At 39.3% G+C, this 20,518-nt stretch overlaps 1 protein-coding gene across 1 annotated transcript; it reads right to left on the minus strand.

The window, feature by feature from the left end:
* Positions 1–9,848: 9,848 nt before the first annotated feature.
* Positions 9,849–18,132, minus strand: LOC104222675 (probable glutathione S-transferase). Its single transcript, XM_070152385.1, has 5 exons — positions 18,127–18,132; positions 15,135–15,434; positions 14,516–14,592; positions 10,606–10,675; positions 9,849–9,965 (listed from the first exon to the last, which is right to left on the minus strand). Exons 1-5 carry the CDS (start codon positions 18,130–18,132, stop codon positions 9,849–9,851), a joined length of 570 nt encoding a protein of 189 aa, XP_070008486.1.
* Positions 18,133–20,518: the final 2,386 nt, after the last annotated feature.

Below are 20,518 nucleotides of genomic sequence, written 5' to 3' on the forward strand. Positions count from 1 at the left end.
GCACATTGTCCTGGTCCCCTAGATTAACGGCTTCTGTATCATTTAGGTTAGGTTTGGGTTTTTCTTCAAAATGACTTAATTCTTTACTAATTTCCTCATAGGCTTCATCATTGTTACAATTCACCCCATCATCACACTCGATCTCTTGTATTACTACCTCTAAGCTAGATTGGCTTTTAAAACTGGGCCGAAGGTTCCTCATGCATGTCATATCATTGATATCAGCATAAAAAGAACTGTACAAAGAAAGAAAAAGAAAAGAAAATGGAAAGAGAATTAGGGACGAAGAAAATTGCATTTCATTAAATGTAAAGACAACAAAGTTTTAACTAGTCCAAACGGACGGAACATAGCAACTGGATTACAAACCCTGGAATAATCCAGGTGACAAAAAGGAAAACAAAACCCACTACCACGACTCCCTCCGAACTGGAAGAGGAGTAGTTTCCCAATTGTTGATGTTAGCATGTGGTCCGATGTACTGTATGTCTGCTCCGCTTGACCCTTCTCCGGCCTCAACCATGTTTACTTCAGCAAATACTCTCTCGAATACCTTATCCAAATTCCCCTCTACCCCAATTAACGACCCTGACATCTTTGCCAATGACTGTTTCTTAATACCCGGCCTGACGAAGGAGCTAGACAATCGAGGAATTGGTTTAGGAAGCACCCAAGCTTTCTTCTTCAATTTACGGGCCCTTCTGACATATGCCGCTGTTGGCTTGAACCCTAACCCAAAGGTGTCCAGATTTTTGGGCAAAGACACAGGTTGAGTAATGCCCTGAAGTTCGACCCCTAAACCTTTCCCGGGCACGAATTCGTTATTCAGCATTTCCGACACTACCATGACGGTCGCAGCTGGCATCATGGGACATGGCATGCTTTTACCCTCGGGCACCCTGCTCACCGGAACCATGTCAAAGACCTGATAAACCCATGGCCCCCTATTATCTTCAGTCTCTATAAAGGGTACAAGGGCATCATTCATGGCGCATGTGGGGTCTTCCCCATGTAACACAATTTCTTGTCTGTCCCACTCGAATTATTTGACCATTTGGTGCAGCGTGGAGGGCACGGCTTTGGCCGCATGAATCCATGGTCGACCCAGCAAAAGATTATAGGATACTGCAGCATCCAACACCTGAAATTCCATCGTGAACTCGACTGGGCCAATAGTCAATTCGAGTACAATATCCCCTACCGTATTTGCTCCCCCTCCGTCGAACCCTCGAACACAAATGCTATTTTTACGGATTCTATCCTCATCAATATTTAACTTGTTCAATGTGGATAACGTGCAAATATTAGCGCTCGACCCGTTATCGATTAGTGCCCGAGTAACCATTGAACCTTCACATTTGACCGTCAAATAGAGGGCCTTGTTGTGTTCTGTGCCTTCCATAGGCAATTCATCATCAGAAAATGCTACCATGTTCACTTCAAAGATCTTGTTGGCAATTGTCTCTAAATGGTTCACTGAAATTTTGTCAGGCACATGAGCCTCATTCAATATCTTCATTAAAGCTCGGCAGTGCTCATCAGAGTGAATTAATAATGACAACAACGAGATCTGGGCCGGTGTTTTTCACAGTTGTTCAACAATGGAATAATCTTGTACTTTCATCTTTTTCAGAAACTCTTCTGCCTCTTCTTCCGTTACAGCTTTTTTGACTGGCATTGGATTGTCTTTAGCGCCCTTAGCCCTTCTCAATTCTTCGGGAGCGAAACAACGTCCCAACCGGGTTAGTCCTTGTGCTTCACAACTCTCTTCCTCAATTTCCTTTCCTTTGTATGTCACCACTACCTTGTCATATTTCCACGATACGGCTTTGCTATCAACCATGGGTAACTGGACTACCGGTTTTATGACAACCAGTTCTACATAAGCTCCATTCACAACCACCACAGGCGCAGATACTGACCCTGGTACCACTATCTTGACTGGCTCCTGCTTTTTCTCGGCCACAAACGGTCCCTTTCCCATTACTAACACTGGCTTGTCTTTTATCGCTTTTAACTGAACCACTGGCCTTGCACTCACTGTCTTTTCCTTGACTTCCGTAGAACGAATCATCATAACCACCTGCGAAGGTTTCTTAGGCTCCGCCCCCTTATGTATAAGTTCGATCATATTGGCCTCATATTGCGCTGGTAACGGATTTTGATTGATATTCGGGGCCTCTGGAGCCTGTACCTCAATACGGCGATTATTAATGAGCTCTTGTATTGCGTTTTTCAACTTCCAACATTTTTCAGTATCGTGCCCCGGCATCCCTGAGTAGTACTCGTAGCTAACAGAATGGTACAGGTTTCGGGGAAGGGGGTTTGGTGTTTTGGATTCGATTGGGGTCAACATTCCCAACTGTTTCAATCTATGGAAGAGAGCAGTGTAAGATTCTCCCAACGGAGTAAATGTTTTTCTGTTTGGGGCCTTCTCACTTCTAAAAGCTTGGTTTGGGCGGAAGCTGGTTCCTGGTCTGTTTGCCCTGGGCGGTGGATAGGTGTTTTGTGGGGGTGGATGCGTGTTTTGGGGGTTCGGTGCACGCCATTGCGAGTGCCCCAGGGACTGAGTGTAGGTCTGGGCGTGGTGAATAGAAAAGTGTGGTTCTAGTGGTGGATAATAGTGTTGCGGTGGGCCATATGGGGTATATTGGTAGTTTGGGTGGTGGGGTATGGGTTGGTTGTAGTAGAGTGGGGGGTTATTGGGCCTGGACAAAGCATTAGCTTCAACTGCAGCAACTTCTTCTTTCTTCTTCTTCCCAAGCACACCATCAGTACCGCTTTGGATGGCTTGGGCGGTTGCTTTCAACGCCGGGTAGCTCAATATTTTGTTAGATTTCAATCCTTTTCAATCATGGCTCCCATCTTTACCACTTCATTAAACGACTTTCCGACAGACGTCACTAGATGACCAAAATAGGTAGGTTCCAATGTTTGCAAGAAGTAATCTACCATCTCACTCTCCCTCATGGGAGGATCAACCCTTGCAGCTTGTTCCCTCCATCGGAAACCAAACTCTCTAAAACTTTCCCCAGGTTTCTTTTCCAGTTTCAACAATGACAAACGATCGGGTACTATCTCGAGGTTATATTGAAAATGGCCAATATGTATACCATCGACCGGGGTCTTGCCTCGTGTACCATTCTAGCGCTGACCCGCTCAGGGTTTGACCGAAATATGCTATCAACAATTCATCCTTTCCCCCAGCACCTCTCATTTTGCTACAGAAACCACGCAGATGGGCTATTGGGTCACCATGCCCCTCATATAAGTCAAACTTTGGCATTTTAAACCCCGCAGGCAACTGGACATCAGGAAAAGGGCACAAATCTTTGTATGCGACGCTAACTTGGTTACCCAAACCATGCATATTCCTGAAGGATTGCTCCAGGCTTTTGACTTTACTAATCACTTCCTCTTGTTCTGTATTCTTAACCGGTTTCTCAACTTCTCCCGGGATTTCAAAATGGGGAGAATAGGTATATGGCTCAGGCGCTTTGAAAGTGGGTTCGGGAGGGTAGTATTGAGTGTCGTGAGCTTGGAATAGCGGCTCACTGGATAATCTATGTAGTGGAGCTGGGGGAGGTGCCACAAAGACGGGAACCATGGGTGGTGGAGGGTTCTGCTTAGAGGATGGAGCTGGGGGAGCGTATGAAGTGGTACCATAACCCTGGGCCTGATAAGGGAAAGCTAAAGATACGTGGGGAGTGGTAGGCTCCTGAGCTTGAGCCAGGGGTGGGATGTAAGATGGGTTAGCATGATATAGTGGTGTCGGATGTCCTTGAGACCATGCCCGATGCATTTCAGCCATTTGTTCTTTTTAATTTCCTCATCTCCTCTTTCATAGCACCCACATCTGTTACCTCAACCTCATTCGAAGGGTCTACGATGCTGATTTCTGAATCCTGCCCTGTCATTTTTGCTTGATCTTTTGACCGTATGTTGTACGGGTGAGTTGCCAGAATTGCCAATCAACTAACCACCTGCCTGGACTCACACATTTAGACAACCACTTTGTTAGCGATTAGGTCTTATCAGATTTTAATAACCGCACGTTGGCATGAATGCACTTATACAGTTATTCATTTCTATTATGCGTTTGCTCGATTGCATGCATCATCCCGGCATTTCGTTCCTTGTTCCCTTCACTATTCTTTCACCTTATCCCTCTCTTGTGCTTTTCTTTTCTCTCTCTGTTTTTTCCGCTCTTTTCTTTCTTTCTCTTTTTCTCGGTTTTCCTTCTATTTTCCTTTTCATTTTTTGTTTGTTTTCTTTACGGTTATGGTCGAATCCTATGGAGATTGCCTACGTATCGTGACCCCGCACGAATCAAACCAAGCGTAGTTCGTGCAAATAAATGCAACAACAAGGGTGGAAATAAAATTTTCTACTTTCATTAATAAAACAAATTCTTACAAACTCAACATTTGTTTTTGGAAAGAAGCTAATAGATGCAACCTAAAAGCAAACCACCAGACTCTAAGATTGCAAACATACTTGACCCGGGCGTACAAAAGACTGACTCAAAATGATAAAAGATTACAGACACGGACTTTGCATATTCTAGTGCTTCAAATCTAGGTGTCCGCGGGGCGTTGTTCGGCCTCGCCGCGGGTCTAGGATCCAAATCCCTTTCAAGCTGCTCTAACTCATTCATGGTTCGCTTCACATAGATCATCACTGCTGAGATAAAAGTAGTATGCGTCATGTCTTCACAAACCCGGCATCTCCTGACAATAGCATGAGCAATGGCTCTAATCCTGTCTTTTGTTTGCTTCTTTTCTTTGAGCAAGCGTCATATCTGATCGCTGCACATATTTAAAGCTCGGGAGTCTTGCAAGTGCTGGTCTTGCAGCTGCTGCACTTCTGCCTCCATTTGGGCCAATAATTTATAACAATGTCCACTTTCAATTTCAAAATCTCTAGCCTGCTTAACCGCTTTACCCTCAAGGGCAACCATTTTTCTCTTTAAATTGGCAACAATTTTCTTATGGTCCCTTTTCAACTGATTCAAGTATTGTCGATGCTCTTCGGTTCTTGTCGCCCACTATGCTTTAAGTTCTTCCATGACATTTTCAAATTTTTCGAACTCATCCCGCCATTCTCTGACTTCGCTTTCCAATCTTTTTACCAATTGTTCATCAGATCGGCTCCTTGGTTGCTTATCGATGGTTATCTTCAACTGTCGGATTTGGGTCCTAAGCGCTTCATTTTCTCGAGCCAGTCTATTTTTTTCACCTTGATCCGCGGCAACCTGTACACTATTCTCGAATTTCAAATTTTCAACTTGCTGCTTTAGTTTACCAATCTCAACTCGATAACTTTCTTCCTTTGCTAACCAGTCCCACTGTTCTTGGGATGACTTAGCGAAATCTTCGAGATGAGGTCTTTTAGCTGGTCTCCCACATGCCGCGTCACCTATGAACCACTCGTGATACCCTGGAGCAATTTCCCCTTTGACCCTATCAGACACACAAGTGATTGCCATCAGATATTGACACTCACTCCAAATTTGACAAACTTCTTCCTCGGGGAATCGACCGTCAGGACTAATTTCGACCACCTGAGTACTCAGATCTTTATCTCTTGGTACTATTTGATATCTCCCGAGTTGCCTCAGAACTCGATATGGTGCATAGGGCTGTATGCTTTTGAGTCCCATCAACCAAAAAATGCGGTCGAGCTGCTGGCATATATATGACTTCTTCGATAGGCAACCATCCAAGCACTCACTGTATCTGGCTAGCCTTGAGGTTCCGAAATAATGATGCCCAAGCCGTGACTCCTTCAGGTAGACTAGCCCCTTTGATTCTCGTATAAAATTCTCCTATACAAGTTTTCTCAGTCGAACCATAACTCAATAACTGAGAGCGCGGGCACAAATGCTCAATCATCCACATTTGTAACAATAAGTTGCATCCCTCAAAAAATTTGCCCCCAGTTTTGCATGCAGTGAGAGCTCGGAAAATATCAGCCACGATCATAGGTGCTAAAGTGTTTTTCCCCATGGTTTGCAAAGTACTGACGACGCCCACTACTTTCAAATTAATAGTACCATCTTTCCTCGGGAATATTACGAGGCCTAAAAAAGCTATCATAAATGTCACTCGCCTGTGTTCCTCCCATTTTTGTCGGCTATTTCTGCTGCAAAGCTTAAAGTTTGGATTATTGAACCCGCCCACATGGCCATATCTATCATACATGAAGCGGAAACTGCAGAAACCCTTTGCGAAATCTGGGTGATGAACTGTTCGGGGTATTTTCAAGGAATCCAGGAATCGGTGTATGGTAATGGCCCTAGGAGCAATCAAGTATTTGAATCTCAATGGAGCTTGGTCACTTTCAATGTACCCCGCTATTTCTTCCAATGTTGGGGTGAGTTCAAAGTCTGAAAAATGAAACACATTATGTGTCGAATCCCAATGGGCGACCAATGCCCTGATGATATCCCCCCGAGGCTGAATGTTTAATAAATCCGGAAGGTCTTTCAAATGTTTTCTCACTTCGTCTTGCCCTTCTTTGCCCAAATCATTCCACCACAATTTCAGCTCAAAAGGGATTTTGGTCATTATTGAAAAAGGCTCATTTACCATCGTGCTCATCCTGCACATTTATTAAGGCGTTTAAGAAAAAAGAAAACTTTTATTTAACTCCAAAAAAAAACTATATATATTATCGACTCAAAATTACCCCTATATTTCAAATGAAGAACTCAATTCTCAAACACGGCCTCTCCGCATTTCGGGAACAAAGATTTTAAAGATTTTCGGGAACTATCTAGATGGCCATTTTTTGCAACGTCAGCCTTCCGGCGTCCTCAAATTACTTGTTTTCTTTTTTTAAGATTAAAGACCCGATATTGCGACACGGCCTTTCAATGCCTCGAAGGCGAAAATTTTAAGGCTGTGAAGGTCAAAAGGCAAAATACGACCAAAGGTGGTTGTTTATGCAAAGTCAGCCTTCCGGGCCCCCGTTTGGGAACATTTGGCTATTTTTGACAAAAACGACATCACCTGGTTTATTTATGACAAAATTGAAATTTTGATATTTTTGGTTATTTTTGCAAAATGGGAGGTTGGACCCGATGGGGGTTGTCTACGTATCTCACGCCCTGTGAGAATCAAACCTGCGTAGTTCGGGCAAATTAACCGAACTATTTTAAAACATGACTCTTTTCCATTTTATTTTTGGCATTTCATAAGCGAATAAAAACTATTTTTAGAAACAAGACTCTTTTTCTTTTTCTTTTCAACAAATAAAACAGCCTATTTTTCCAAGCTAAAAATAACAGACTCTTTTTTTCATTTTCCACAGATAATAAAACAACATATTTTCCAAACTAAAATAAAAGACTTTTTTTTTTCCTTTCCTTTTCAACAAATAATGAAACAACTAATGTTTTTCAAACTAGAACAAAAACTTTTCTTATCCTTTTCTTTATCAACAACCAACTTTCCAAAAATAAAGACTCTTTTTCTATTTTCTTTGCTTTTTTTTTAGTAAAACAAAATAAAACATTTTCCTTTTTTCGTAATTTCGGCATAGTTTCGCCAGTAATTGGTCATTGATTTTTTTATTTCTAAGATAATCAATTAACTCCCTAACTGATATTTCTCTTCTTCTTTTTTCTTTTTTTTTCACCTTTTCTCTCTTTTTTTCTCAATTTTCCAACATTCCCGAGATTCAGAAACCGGTCAACATGCAGGTTCGAAACAAATAAATGCACAGCACAAGAGAATGTATCAGGATGCTCTTTTCATTTCAGGTTGCTAGTCCTAGACGGACCCAACTCCTGTGTTGAGTCCCCTAAGTCAAATGCAACATGATGCAAATAAGCATTCCTACTAGGGATCCGGCATGAAGTCACGTTATTCTATGTTCAAAACCTGAGTCAGTGTTCTAGACTGTGTACCCGAGCGGACAACTCGAGTCGAGGAGGGGGCAACTTACCGGGAACCAAAAGGTCATCCGGCTTCGTAACTTGTTCGGCTTCTTTCTTATTTCAAGGTATGACACTAACAGAATAGAGAGTCTCAACCAGTAAGCACATCCCCGGAGGTGAAGAGAGAAGGGTTTCGGCGCAGTTTATATACAGTTCAGATAATATCAAAGCGGTAACATTTAGCACACTCAGCAAAAACATGTAAGAAAATCAGATATAATTAAATACAACAATTTTTCTAAGCTCGAATTCTGAACCCTGAACTAGAGATTCTGGGTTAAGTCCCCAGCAGAGTTGCCAGAGCTGTCACACCTCCTTTTTTATACCTCCGCCCCGCGAAGGGCGTAAAGGAGTTTTTCCAATTAAAGGACAATCGGAACGGGATTTAATTATTAGTTATTCAGAGTCGCCACTTGAGAGATTAATGGTGTCCCAAGTCACCAGTTGGATCCCGAACCGAGGAAATTTATGACTCTGTTAATAGTCCGCGAACCAGAAATCCGAGTAAGGAATTCTGTTAACCCGGGAGAAGGTGTTAGGCATTCCCGGGTTCCGTGGTTCTAGCACGGTCGCTTAACTGTTGCATTTGATTTTATCTGATTTTAATACATGCTAGCTCATGTGCCTTTTATTAATTTTACACCGCTTTTATTATAATTATTTTTTTTAAGAATTGCGACGTCATGAAAACGCATTTCGAGCTACGTCGCAATCAATGCACCCGTAGTTATCAACACATTTCGACTTCGTCGAGATTTGGATTTGAGTCGCATCAATGCGCACCCTAATTTTAAGAAGGTTATTTAATTAAATCGTGCCTAAAGATACTAACGTAGTGTTATTTTGGGGAAAAGCCATGAAGTTCGCTAAACGGCCATTCCAAATTCTAATTATTTCGACAATTATTTACTAAAGGCTCACATTTATTTATTTTTGTGCGGTGAGGCTCGTCTCAATTTGTGAAACTCTTTTCTATCATTATTTATTTTTAAGGATTACAATGTCGCGAAAACGCGTTTCGAACCCCGTCACAATCAATGCGCCCGTGATTTATCAACACATTTTGATTTTGTCGAGATTTGGATTTGGGTCGCATCAATGCGCACCCAAGTTTAGGAAAGTAATTTTTAAGTAAGTCGTGCTTAAAGATTCTAAAGTATTGTTATTTTGGGGAAGGCGGTGAAATTCACTAAACAACCTTTCCAAGTCCACACAATGAAATAATTATGCTATTAATTACTTGAGGATCCTAATTTATTAAGCCTAAAATTTGTTGAATTTGAATTTGAACATCCGGGCAGAAAAACTGAGAAAATTGGGCTCCCATCCCATAAAGTCTAATTCACGCCATTGCACCTACTGCAGGCGCAGACTTCTGGGCTTTTCACATTGGGCCAAATATGGGCCAGGCTTCTAACGGATTGACAGAACCATTACAGCCCAGGGATCGAACCCCTTGAAGCACTCTTTTATTTATCTAATTCTTACACCTTGATGCACCTAGGCCTTAAATCAATTATCACCTGGCCAAAATCTGGGCCAACTGTTAATATTCCAGGCCCAAAACTGGGCCAGTATGGGGCCTGTTAAATATGCAATTCATACTAGTCCAATCTTAAAATCAACCATGCGTACAGAACTCCAAACCAGCTACAACGTTTGCAGACTTGACTTCAGCATACTATAAAATTTAAACAAATTGAAAATGACAATTGCATAAGCATGAAATGCACAATTTAAACAGCCCACACCCTTGACTATATACATGAATCTAAGTACCAGAATATCCACTTTAAAATGATCAAATTCATGCTTGACAGTCCATCAGTCTCAATTATACAAATCAGTTATGGGCTCGAACCAATGCCAACTAAATCAATTAGTAACAGTCAGACAATTTAAACAACTAAACTGTGAAAAGGCAATCAACAGACAATGTTTCCAAAGGCAACAGAATTCCAATAGCATTCCCATTTCTCCACTTCAACTTGGAGTTACATAGATGCAAGTCAAGGAAATATACCTGGGAATTGTAATGAAAATAGAGAAAAGGAGATGAATCAGCTATTTTCAACAGCAACAGCAACAATACCCAGCAATGTTACACCACAGAAACACAGGCAAATTGCTTCGAAAACCAGAAATATAAGCCAATTCCCACAGATCAGTTTAACATTCTTCCAACATACCCCTGTCCCTCACAGCTGAAACCAAACACACCTGCGATATTACTAAACCCCAATTCCCAGCTGAAATCCAAAAACTAGTAATGAGACTCTGAAGCTATTTCAAATTTCTCCATATTTGATGTTTTTATTTTCTGAATAACCTTAGAATTGAAATGCTAACTGAATTTAAAGGCAGGAATGAAAGCTCAAATTGAAACTTAAGGCTCAAGGCAGAAGAAAAAGCAAACCCCCTTTCCCAAGGCATCATATGCCCTTTTATAGGCAAACCCAAAAAGAATGGACTAGATTCTGATTTGCCAATCAGTCCCTCTAGTTTTATCTTGCTAAACAAGTAACTGCACTACAATTATTAAAATTTACACTTGAACCCCATTCTTGAAGGCCCTAAGGTATTCCTCTACCCATACAATACCTATATTGCCCTTCCCTATACCTTGATATTACTTTTCCTATCAGAACTACCCTTTTCCATACCCAGATTACCCCTGAAAGCCTTTCAAAATCACTGAACTTACCCTCATCCTTAACAGCTATATCCAATATCCTAAATCATTCTGAAACTAACTAAAATTAATTAACTAGCATTCAGAAACTAACTAATCAGACTGACTGAACCAATTATGTTCAATTAACCAACTCGAACAAGCTAAACGGAATTAAATTGAGCTTAAGCTACCACGATTAAATTTAAATGAACTTAAAACTAACCCTTAAACCATGAACTTATAAACATTAAACCAAATATCAAGCTCAGAATCAACAGTAGTTAACAGAACCTAAACTAACACATTTAAACCATAAAATTAGCAGAACAAATAATGAAACAACAACTGTAAATAATACTTCAATCATGCGAGTAAAAAAAAACAACAAAACTCACAGAGGCATAAGGGCTCCGGCCAGTCAGAAATACCTGAATCCGTTAAGATTTTTGATGCGTAACATCCCTAACCGTGTGTTCTTACAAGAGAACACATGGTTAAGTATACTACGGTTCGAAATCAAAAGGATTTGGTTTTAGGGTTTTGGTCGTAAATTCTTAGATCTAAGATTTGGGTCGTTTCATGGTGATTTGAAAGAAAACAACCACGGATTAGTGTTGAGGAAGGGCTGGGGGTTGTGGGGTATGATTTTGGACTGATTTGGACGAACCTGTCACTTGGCCGGAAAACTTCAAACCAAGATTCGAAGAGTTCCGGCCTTATTCGAGGTAAACCAATGGGTGCAATGGAAAGAGGAGGGTGAGGGGGGCCTGTGGTGTTAATCTCAGGGTGAACGACATAGTTTGTGTTCACCGCCGGCAAGGAATTTAGGGGCGGTGTGGATTAGGGTTTGAGGAGAAGGGGTGGGGTGAAGAAGACGATGCAAATGGGGGTAGGGGGAAGGGTTCAGACACTTAAATACTAAGAACCTCGTCAGTTCCGGACCGTTGGATTGATGAGATCCAACGGTCCTGATCCAAGGACCTCGAAACGACGTCGTTTCATTTAAGGGGGGGGCAGACCGGGTAGGGACTTGGGCTGGACTGAATCGGGATGCTTGAGGCATTTGGGCCAACGGATTAAATGCAAAAGTGGCCCAAATTTGGCCGTTAATAACCACTCCCTCTATATTCTTTTTAATAATAATTTTTTTCATTTTTCATTTTGCAATCTTGTATTTTTTGTATTTATTTTTCTGAATTTTACAAAGATGTGAAATTAAACTAACAATTAAGCTAAAACCAATTAATGCCTAAAATTAACTTAATAACTATTTGCGACTGTTTCATAATTAAAATAATAGAATACAAAAGTGAACTATTTTTGTCATTTTCTTCATATCCTATTCTAAAACAAATTAATCCCTAATTAATACTAAAATATAAAATTAAATCCTAAGTGCGAATGCATATTTTATGTATTTTTTGTATGAGTTAACGTGCACAAATAAAAATGCAATAATTATCAGAAAATGACACCAAAATGCACAATAATGAAGAAAAATCATTTTGCTTGAATTTTGGGAATAATTCATATATAGGACAAAAATCACATGCTCACAATAGGAATACTTGTGCAATATTATGAGGCACCTTGGGTTCAACGAAACCTGGATTGATATTATTTGGAGACTTATTTCTAATGTCTGGTACTTTGTAAATATCAATGGAAGTAGACATGGATTTTTCAATTCTACTAGGGGTTTAAGACAAAGGGATCCTCTATCTCCATCTCTCTTTCTTATTGGGGCTGAATTTCTATCGAGATTAATGGAATCTTTAAACAATCACGATTTTATCCCATTTTCAATAGATAATTGTAGTCCTATTATATCTCATCTCTGCTAAGATGATGATACAGTTTTGTTTTCCTCAGCTGATCCGGAATCCTTGAAGATGATGATGGACAAGATGGAGACCTATGAAAATATCTCAGGACAATTAGTAAATAAGTCTAAATCTGGTTTCTATGTCAAGTTCAAAGATGATGATCCAAGAATCAACCAAATCATGCAGACCACTGGTTTCAAGCATTCCAAGTTTCCAATGCAATATTTAGGATGTCCTATTTACATAGGGAGAAAAAAGTCATTTACTTCAACAACATGGTGGCTAACATAGCAAAAGGACTCCAATGTTGGCAAGGTAAATTCCTATCCTATGGTGGCAAAGTTGTTCTTATCAAATATGTTCTGTAGGTTATCCCAATCCATATCCTATCAGCAGTTCACCCACCTAAGACGATTTTCTACCAGATTGAGAAGATCATCTCCAACTTCTTCTGGGGTAAGGATGGTAACAAGAAAAAGAAGCACTGGATTGCTTGGAAAGATATGTGTTGTCCAATAGAGGAAGGGGAAGTTGGCTTCAGATCTCTCACAGACACATGTGATGCCTTCTCTGCTAAGTTATTGTGAAAATTCAAAACTCAAAATTCTCTTATTAAATACTTTCTCGAATCTAAATATTGTAAAAGGTTCCATCCTGTTGCAAGAGAGAAAGTTCTCGGCCAATCTCATACTTGGAGAAGAATGATGGACATAAAAGACAAAGTGAAACCTTATATTTCATGGAGGCTTGGAATGGGGGAATTATCATTCTGGTGGGACTCTTGGACTGACTTTGGACCTCTAGTTCATATGGTTCAAAATAGCAGGACTCCTAAAAGAGTTATGGTAAAGGAGTTCTACTTCACGATGATTGAAATCAGAGTAAATTGATGAGGATTCTCCCTTTACACGTAGTCAATTCCATTAAAACCATCTCTTTCAACAGCAATAGAGAAGACAGACCCATTTGGACCCCGGATCCTTCAGAGGAATTTTCTTGTAAATCTGCATGGCACACACTGAGATCTAAGAGAGGAACTACTCTTACAGGTATTACTGTTTGGCATAAAAATCTTCCTTTTAAAGTCTTCTTTTTTATGTCTAGAGTCCTTTTAGATAAGGTAGCAACTGATGTTCCTATTAAAAAATATGGGGTAAATATTGCCTCCATATGTAACTGTTGCTTCACTAACCATTATGAGGAATCCACTGACCACCTCCTCAGTGAAAGCCATATTCCCAACTTAGTATTGTCTTTCTTCTGTAACTCTTGTGGTATCAGGTTAGTCCAAGGCCAGGTAAGACAGAGAGTTATGAGATGGTGGTTGACTAATCCCAAAAATAAAGTCCATAAGGCAGTACTTCAATGTTTTCCTTCAATCATGTGTTGGCAGATTTGGAAGAACAGATGTTCAGCTAGGTTTGACAAAAAACACATATCACATTGCTTCATCATCCAGCAAGTGATCAAGATGATAAATATGCTTATCCATACGAGTTTCCCTGATTTGCAATTGACAAACATGTGGCATGATACTTACAGTAAAATTGAGAAGCTCTCCCCTACTATCCACTGTCAGATCGTATATTGGCATAAACCTCTAACAAACTAGTTTAAACTCAATACTGATGGTTGCAGCAAGGGTAATCTAGGCTCGGCAGGTGGTGGTTGTCTTATCAGAGATCACAATAGTGTGTTGATGGATGATTTTGCAGAATTCTATGGAGATTGTAGTTGCAATATTGCGGAAGCTAAAGTTATGAGGCGAGGCATCAAAATGTGTATTACAATGGGCCTCACAAATGTTATAGTCGAATCTGACTCGACGATTATTTTAAACTTGATCAAAAGAATTAGGAAACCACCCTAGAGATTCAATGATATTATTGAGCAGATTCAAACCATGACTAAGGATCGTAACTATGTCTTTTGCCATACCTTGAGGGAAGGAAACAACTCTGTTGACATGCTTGCTAACTTGGGTGAAGAATCCAAAATTGTTTCTATCTTATGAGGTTGTATCATTACCTATGAATGTTAGAGCTTCAATGAAGTTAGAAGGTGATGGGATACCTAACTTCAGATTCAGACAAAAGAAGAACAAGTTCGTTATCAATGACAGCACTTAGCAATAAACTCCTCTCTAGCACCTTTTTGTACAAAGCATCCATGTGTGTTGCTACACTCTCGGAGGAATCACAACCTTCTTCTTAACCTATCTAATTTATTTTTGTCAATTATGTATCATAGAGTGAGTCCAATCACCTACCTCACTGTTCTGGAGGCCAAGGTCTATGTCATCCTCCGTGTAATTATGATATATATATATATATATATATATATATATATATATATATATATATATATATATGCTGGAATCATGTCTTAACTCCTCTGTCACAATGATGGAATTGTTAAAATAAAAAATAAAAAAAGAGATTGAAGATTATATCAATTTACTCGTCCAAGCTATCTTTTAACTTGACATGTTTGACTAGCCCAAATTTGATTCAACCTGCCCCTTTGTCACCCCTTACAACATGACCATGAATTTCAATTGAAAGAATGCAAGAGCAACACAAATTTATAAAATAAAAAAAATGACATAGCAAGATGCAAATTAATAATTAAAGATGGAATAGTTAAAAGAAAAAGGACAAGTTAATTTGTGGAAAAGCAAATTCAATCTTACCTTAACATCAAGAAAATTAGCCCAGAAACGTGCCATCGCTCGTTCATAAGGATCTTTAGGCAAAATAGAAGGGCCTTCGAATGTCTCGTCAATGTATTCAAGAATGATCATAGACTCAGAAATGGGCTTCCCATTGTGAATAAGCACTGGTATTTTCTTGTGAACAGGGTTAGATTCAAGAAGCAGAGGGCTCTTGTTCTTTAGATCTTCTTCTATAAATTCATATTCTACGCCCTTAATCTTCAAATCCCACTCAACTCTGCGACTAAAGGGACAGAGTGGAACACCAAGTGTGAGCACCTAATTTTTGACAATATTTAATTTTTTGTCACTTCTTCTATGTAAATATTTTAGGGGTTTTAACCTACAATTTTTAGCTTTGTTACACTTTTTATTATAGGGTAAAAATACAAAATTTTAAAAGGTGAATTATTACTATTACTATTATTTTATTTTTTATTTTTATTTTTAAAATAAAAAAAATCTGAAAAATATTTAAAAAAATTTTAAAATTTTCGGGTGAGATATAAAAAATAAGAAAAAGGGAAGTATGGAATAAAAAAAATAAAAGTAAAAGTGGGTGGAATTCTCTTTTAAAAAGTAAAAGAAAGTAGAAAATTAAAAGTAAAGTATTGTGAAAATTTTTAAAAAAAAAAAAAAAAAGTTGGAATTAAAAAATAAATATAAAGGTAGATGAAAATTAAAAAAAATTAAAGTAAAATAAAATAGAATTTTTATAAGAAAAGCAAAAGAAACTGGATTATTGTTTTAAGAAAAGTAAAATAAGTGGAATCCCCTTTTAAAAGTAAAAAAAAAGTGAGATTTTAAATAAGATAAAAGTAATTAAAGTTGGAATTTAAAAAATAAAAGTAAATAAAGGTGGGATTTCTTTTTATAAAAAAAAAGCAAATTGTAAGTGGGATTTCTTTTAATTAAAAAATAATAAAATATTTTTTAAAAAAAATCTGAAAAATTTCGAAAATTTTGCTATAAATAGAAGAGAAAATCTTAGGAGAAAAGGAAGAAAGGAGAGAAAAGAGAGGGGAGAATTGAGAGAAACAAATTTTTTTCTTCTTCTACGCTACGACAATTTCTACTCGTGTTATTCTTTATTCCTCTTTCTTTCGAAAATTTCCAGCAATTCAACACCCCAAAACCCAACAAAAAATACTTCAAAACATCCCCTTTTACACGCCAAAGAGTGGTGTTAACAGTCGAGGTCGAGGATTCCGTTGGAGCTCTGTTCACCGGCTTTGATGATCATCTTTGCTTATGCTTGTTCGGCGTTCGTCTGAGTTATTGTACATATTCTTGGAGACTCATTTAATTGGAAATCTTGCATTAAACGGTTTATTCTTCCCTCTTTTTTATCTTATTTTATGTGATTTTATTTATTTATCTTTAAACTTTATAAATAATAATGTAAATCAATCCTTAAATGTTACTCCCTCCGTTTCAATTTATGTGAACCCATTTGACTGGCCACGAAGTTTAAGAAAAGAGAGAAGACTTTTGATCTTGTGGTATAAAATGAGGCACATATATTTTATGTGGCTATAAATCATTGTGTAAAGGTAAATTGTTTCCAAATAAGGAAAGGAGTCATTCTTTTTGGCACAGACTAAAAAGGAAATAGGTTCACATAAATTGAAATGGAGGGAGTATATGTTTAATCATGTTTCCGAAAATATAGTATTTAAACTTGCTAAAAGTTTGGAAGATTTGGACACTAATAAGTTTAGGCTTCAATTGTTGGGATGTAGGGTATTGGTATATGATAATTTATTTATTCAAATATCTAAAAATCATACACTTTTTCCGCAAACAATTCCATAACTTTTGGCCTTACAATAATCTTAAATTAGTTTAGGAAAATACTTCAAGTGCGCTAGTTTATTTAGGTGCGCTTTAAATAATTAAATATCATGGCTATGTGTATGGTCTCCGTGGCATAATTGTGATATGTAACAAAATAAGTATTAGAACGCGTAACTTATTTCAAGATAATTTTTTTTTTCATAATTTTAATCAAGCAATAAAGCGGACATAGGTAAAAGATGAGAACCAATAAAACACAAGTTATCCAAAAAATAGTATAAGCCAAATATAGTCAATAAAGCGACCGTGCTAGAACCACGGGACTCGGAGAATGCCTTACACCTTCTCCCCGGTTAACAGAATTCTTTACCCGGACTTTATTTTCGCAGAACAATAATAAAAGAGTCAAACTTTCCTTTGAATAGGGATCAAATAAAAGGTGACTTGGAACACCCAAAAATCAATTCCAAGTGGCGACTCTGAATAACAAAATAATCCCTATTTAAAATTTGTCACTTTAATTGGAAAAAACTCTTTAACCCACAATCTATAACACCCATTATCTTTTGGAGGGGTAGAAAAGGGGTGTGACAGCTCTGGCGACTCCGCTTGGGACCTTTTAAGAATTCGAGCTTATACATGTTGACTTTTTATTTGGCTTTATTAATTTTGTATATATTGTGATTTATCTGTGCCTAATGTGCTGCCTGTTCGCTTTTTACTGCTTCGATATTGTTGAACTGTACATATAAACTGGCTTCTCACGCACCCCCTCTGAGTCTTCTTGAAATTAAAAATGGGCATTTACTTGACATAGCCCGCTTTCTTTGAGATAGCCGAGGTGCTTGTTACCCGGTGAAGGATTTTAGTCTCACATATTTTAGGCGGGGAGCACCACCAGTTAAGCCGGAAAGCAATGCTACCAGTACACTGACCCTCCTCGGCTTGAGTTGTCCGCTCGAGTATGCCAGTCTAGATACCTTATCCACCAGGATTTAAACCTAGAAGAACAAACCTCATACCGGATTTCCCTAGTAGGTTCGCTCTATGTGCATCACATGCATTTGACTTAGCGAAACTTGGCACAGAGGCCGGGTCCGTATAAGACAGGTATCCTATTTGAGACCATCATGTTCACGTATGTGCTACTTGATACATCATTTGGAAGGCTTACTTGCATTGTCGACCGGCTTTAGAAAATTGGCGCAACGGAATCATTAAAAAAAGAAAAAAGAAAAAAAAGGAGTCTTTCTCATAGTTTAGCGCAAATAACCTTTTTTTTCAAAAATAAAAATTAGTAGTTTGGCGCGAGGTGTAAAGATTAATTTTCAATAAAAATCAAAAGAGAAAAGTACACAGTTTCCCTGAACTACGTAATGATCTGATTCATGCGGCGACATGATACGTAGGCAACCCACAAAAGGTTCGATCAAAATATTTTTCAATGAATCTAAGTTGGGATCAAAATGGGGGGAGTGTAACTTGATAAAAAAAAAGGGGGGGAAGGCGCTAATAGGAAGCAACTTGATAAGTCGGAATAAAACATGAAGCCTTCCAAAATGTATTTTAGAAACGGTGATGATGTTAGGAGCGTGGCATGTTATGTGTAATTCATATCTATAAAATGTCTAACCCTAACACGTTTGTTGTCCCTTATAGAGAGTAAGTTTAAGGTGGTTAGTTTGTGGTTAATCTGGCAACACATCATTACTTCACAAGATCTAAGGGACCAGTAGTAATGGATAACAACAATGAAATCGAGTTGGTCAGTGACAATCCGCAGGGTCAGTCAGTTGAGCAAGAGTCGTAAGAAATAAGAAAATTGAGACAACAACTGTTAGATGTATATCAAGCTTGGGTTTCCGGTCGACCTCCACCCCAGGGTCCTTTAGAGGGAACATCCACCATACCCCAGGATACTCAGACACCGCTCCATGCAACGAGCAATCCCATTCTACTACCAGGGTATGTGCCAAACTACAGCCTCCATGCTGCCCCCGGTACTTTTAATATGCGATCTCCAGTCGCACCGTTTAGAACACCCCTCTAGTTGTGTCTGGCGCACTGGTATATACAATACCACCACCACCTGTGACGAGACCCAACAACGAGCCACTACCTCAGGTTTATGATGGCCAAACTACTCCCCAAATATGTCTTTCAGGGCCTCAGCCCCTACAATCAGACTCCTCAGTACAAGTCACCAGCAGAAAATGAAAAGCCTGCAAAGACAAGTGAGCCGGATGAGATGGCCAGGAAAGTGAAAAGTCTTGAACAAAACATAAAGAACATACAGGGAATAGGTGGTCACAAAAGTGTCTCGTTCAATGATCTGTGTATGTTCTCTCACATCCATTTGCCACCAGGTTTCAAGACCCCAAAATTCGAGAAGTATGATGGACACGGCGACCCTATCGCCCACTTGAAAAGGTACTGTAACCAGCTGAGGGGTGTAGGCGGAAAAGAAGAATTGTTGATGCCATATTTTGGAGAAAGTCTTATAGGGGTAGCCACTGAGTGGTTCATTGACCAGGACATATCTCACTGGCATGTCTGGGACGACATGGCCCAGGCCTTCGTAGCAATTCCAATACAACATTGATATTGCACCGGATCATAATTCTTTGTCCAATATGAAGAAAAAGCCGATCGAACGTTTTAGGGAATATGCCATCAAGTGGAGGGAGCAAGCGTCTAGAGTTAAGCCACCCATGGATAATCACGAGTTGATCACTGTTTTTCTGGAAGCTCAAGAGCCTAATTACTTTCAGAACATGATGTCTGCGATGGGTAGACCTTTTGCAGAAGCAATCAAAATAGGGGAGATGGTCGAAAATGGCCTCAAGACAGGTAGAATTGTAAGTCAAACTGCTATCAAAGCCACCACCCAAGCTATCCAAACTGGGTCGGGAGGTTTAGTAAATAGAAAGAGAAGAGATGAAGGGTCCATGATGGCTTCGGGATCTAGGGAGTTTAAAAGAGGGGCATCGCACCATTATGTGCAAGTTCAGCAGGGGCAATCCAGCTACCCTCAACATTATTATCCCCCGTTGATTCCTCAATACTCGATGGGCCCACCGCAATATACAGTGTTCAATGCTCAATCATATGCTCGGCCTCCCAATCAACAGGTACATGCGCCAGCTCCAAGGGCCCCCCGACCTCAGCAACAAAATTTTTTGGCACCCTACAATGCTCATCCTAGGCAGGATTACTGTCGAGAGCAGTGTCCGGTGGAAAATTTCACCCCATTGGCTGAACCATACTCTAGTCTTTTCCGGAAGCTGAAACAGATGGGCGTGATTGGACCCATCTCTCCCCACCATATGCATCCCGATTCACATAGATTTCAAGCAAATGCTAGATGTGAATATCATTCAGGTGCCCCGGGGTATAACACGGATGACTATTGGACTCTATAAAGAGCTATAGAAAGACTCATCAGTGAAAAGTTAATTGTGGTAACAAATGGCAAATAACCTACCAATGTTACAAACAAATCATTGCCAGCACACAACGATGCTCATTTTGTAGGAATGATTGGACGGGATCTGGAATGCAGGCCA

This window comes from Nicotiana sylvestris, chromosome 7 (genome assembly GCF_000393655.2).
Source record: "Nicotiana sylvestris chromosome 7, ASM39365v2, whole genome shotgun sequence".
NCBI classification, from domain to species: domain Eukaryota; kingdom Viridiplantae; phylum Streptophyta; class Magnoliopsida; order Solanales; family Solanaceae; genus Nicotiana; species Nicotiana sylvestris.

Bases quoted from the DNA above. Each gene is read 5' to 3' on its own strand.
- LOC104222675 (XM_070152385.1), bottom strand. The intron at 14,593-15,134 runs GTAAGATTGAAT...TTGTACAAAAAG, and splicing joins CTAATTTTCTTGATGTTAAG to GTGCTAGAGAGGAGTTTATT. The intron at 10,676-14,515 runs GTATCCCATCAC...AGAATGATTTAG, and splicing joins TTGTCTGAATCTGAAGTTAG to GATATTGGATATAGCTGTTA.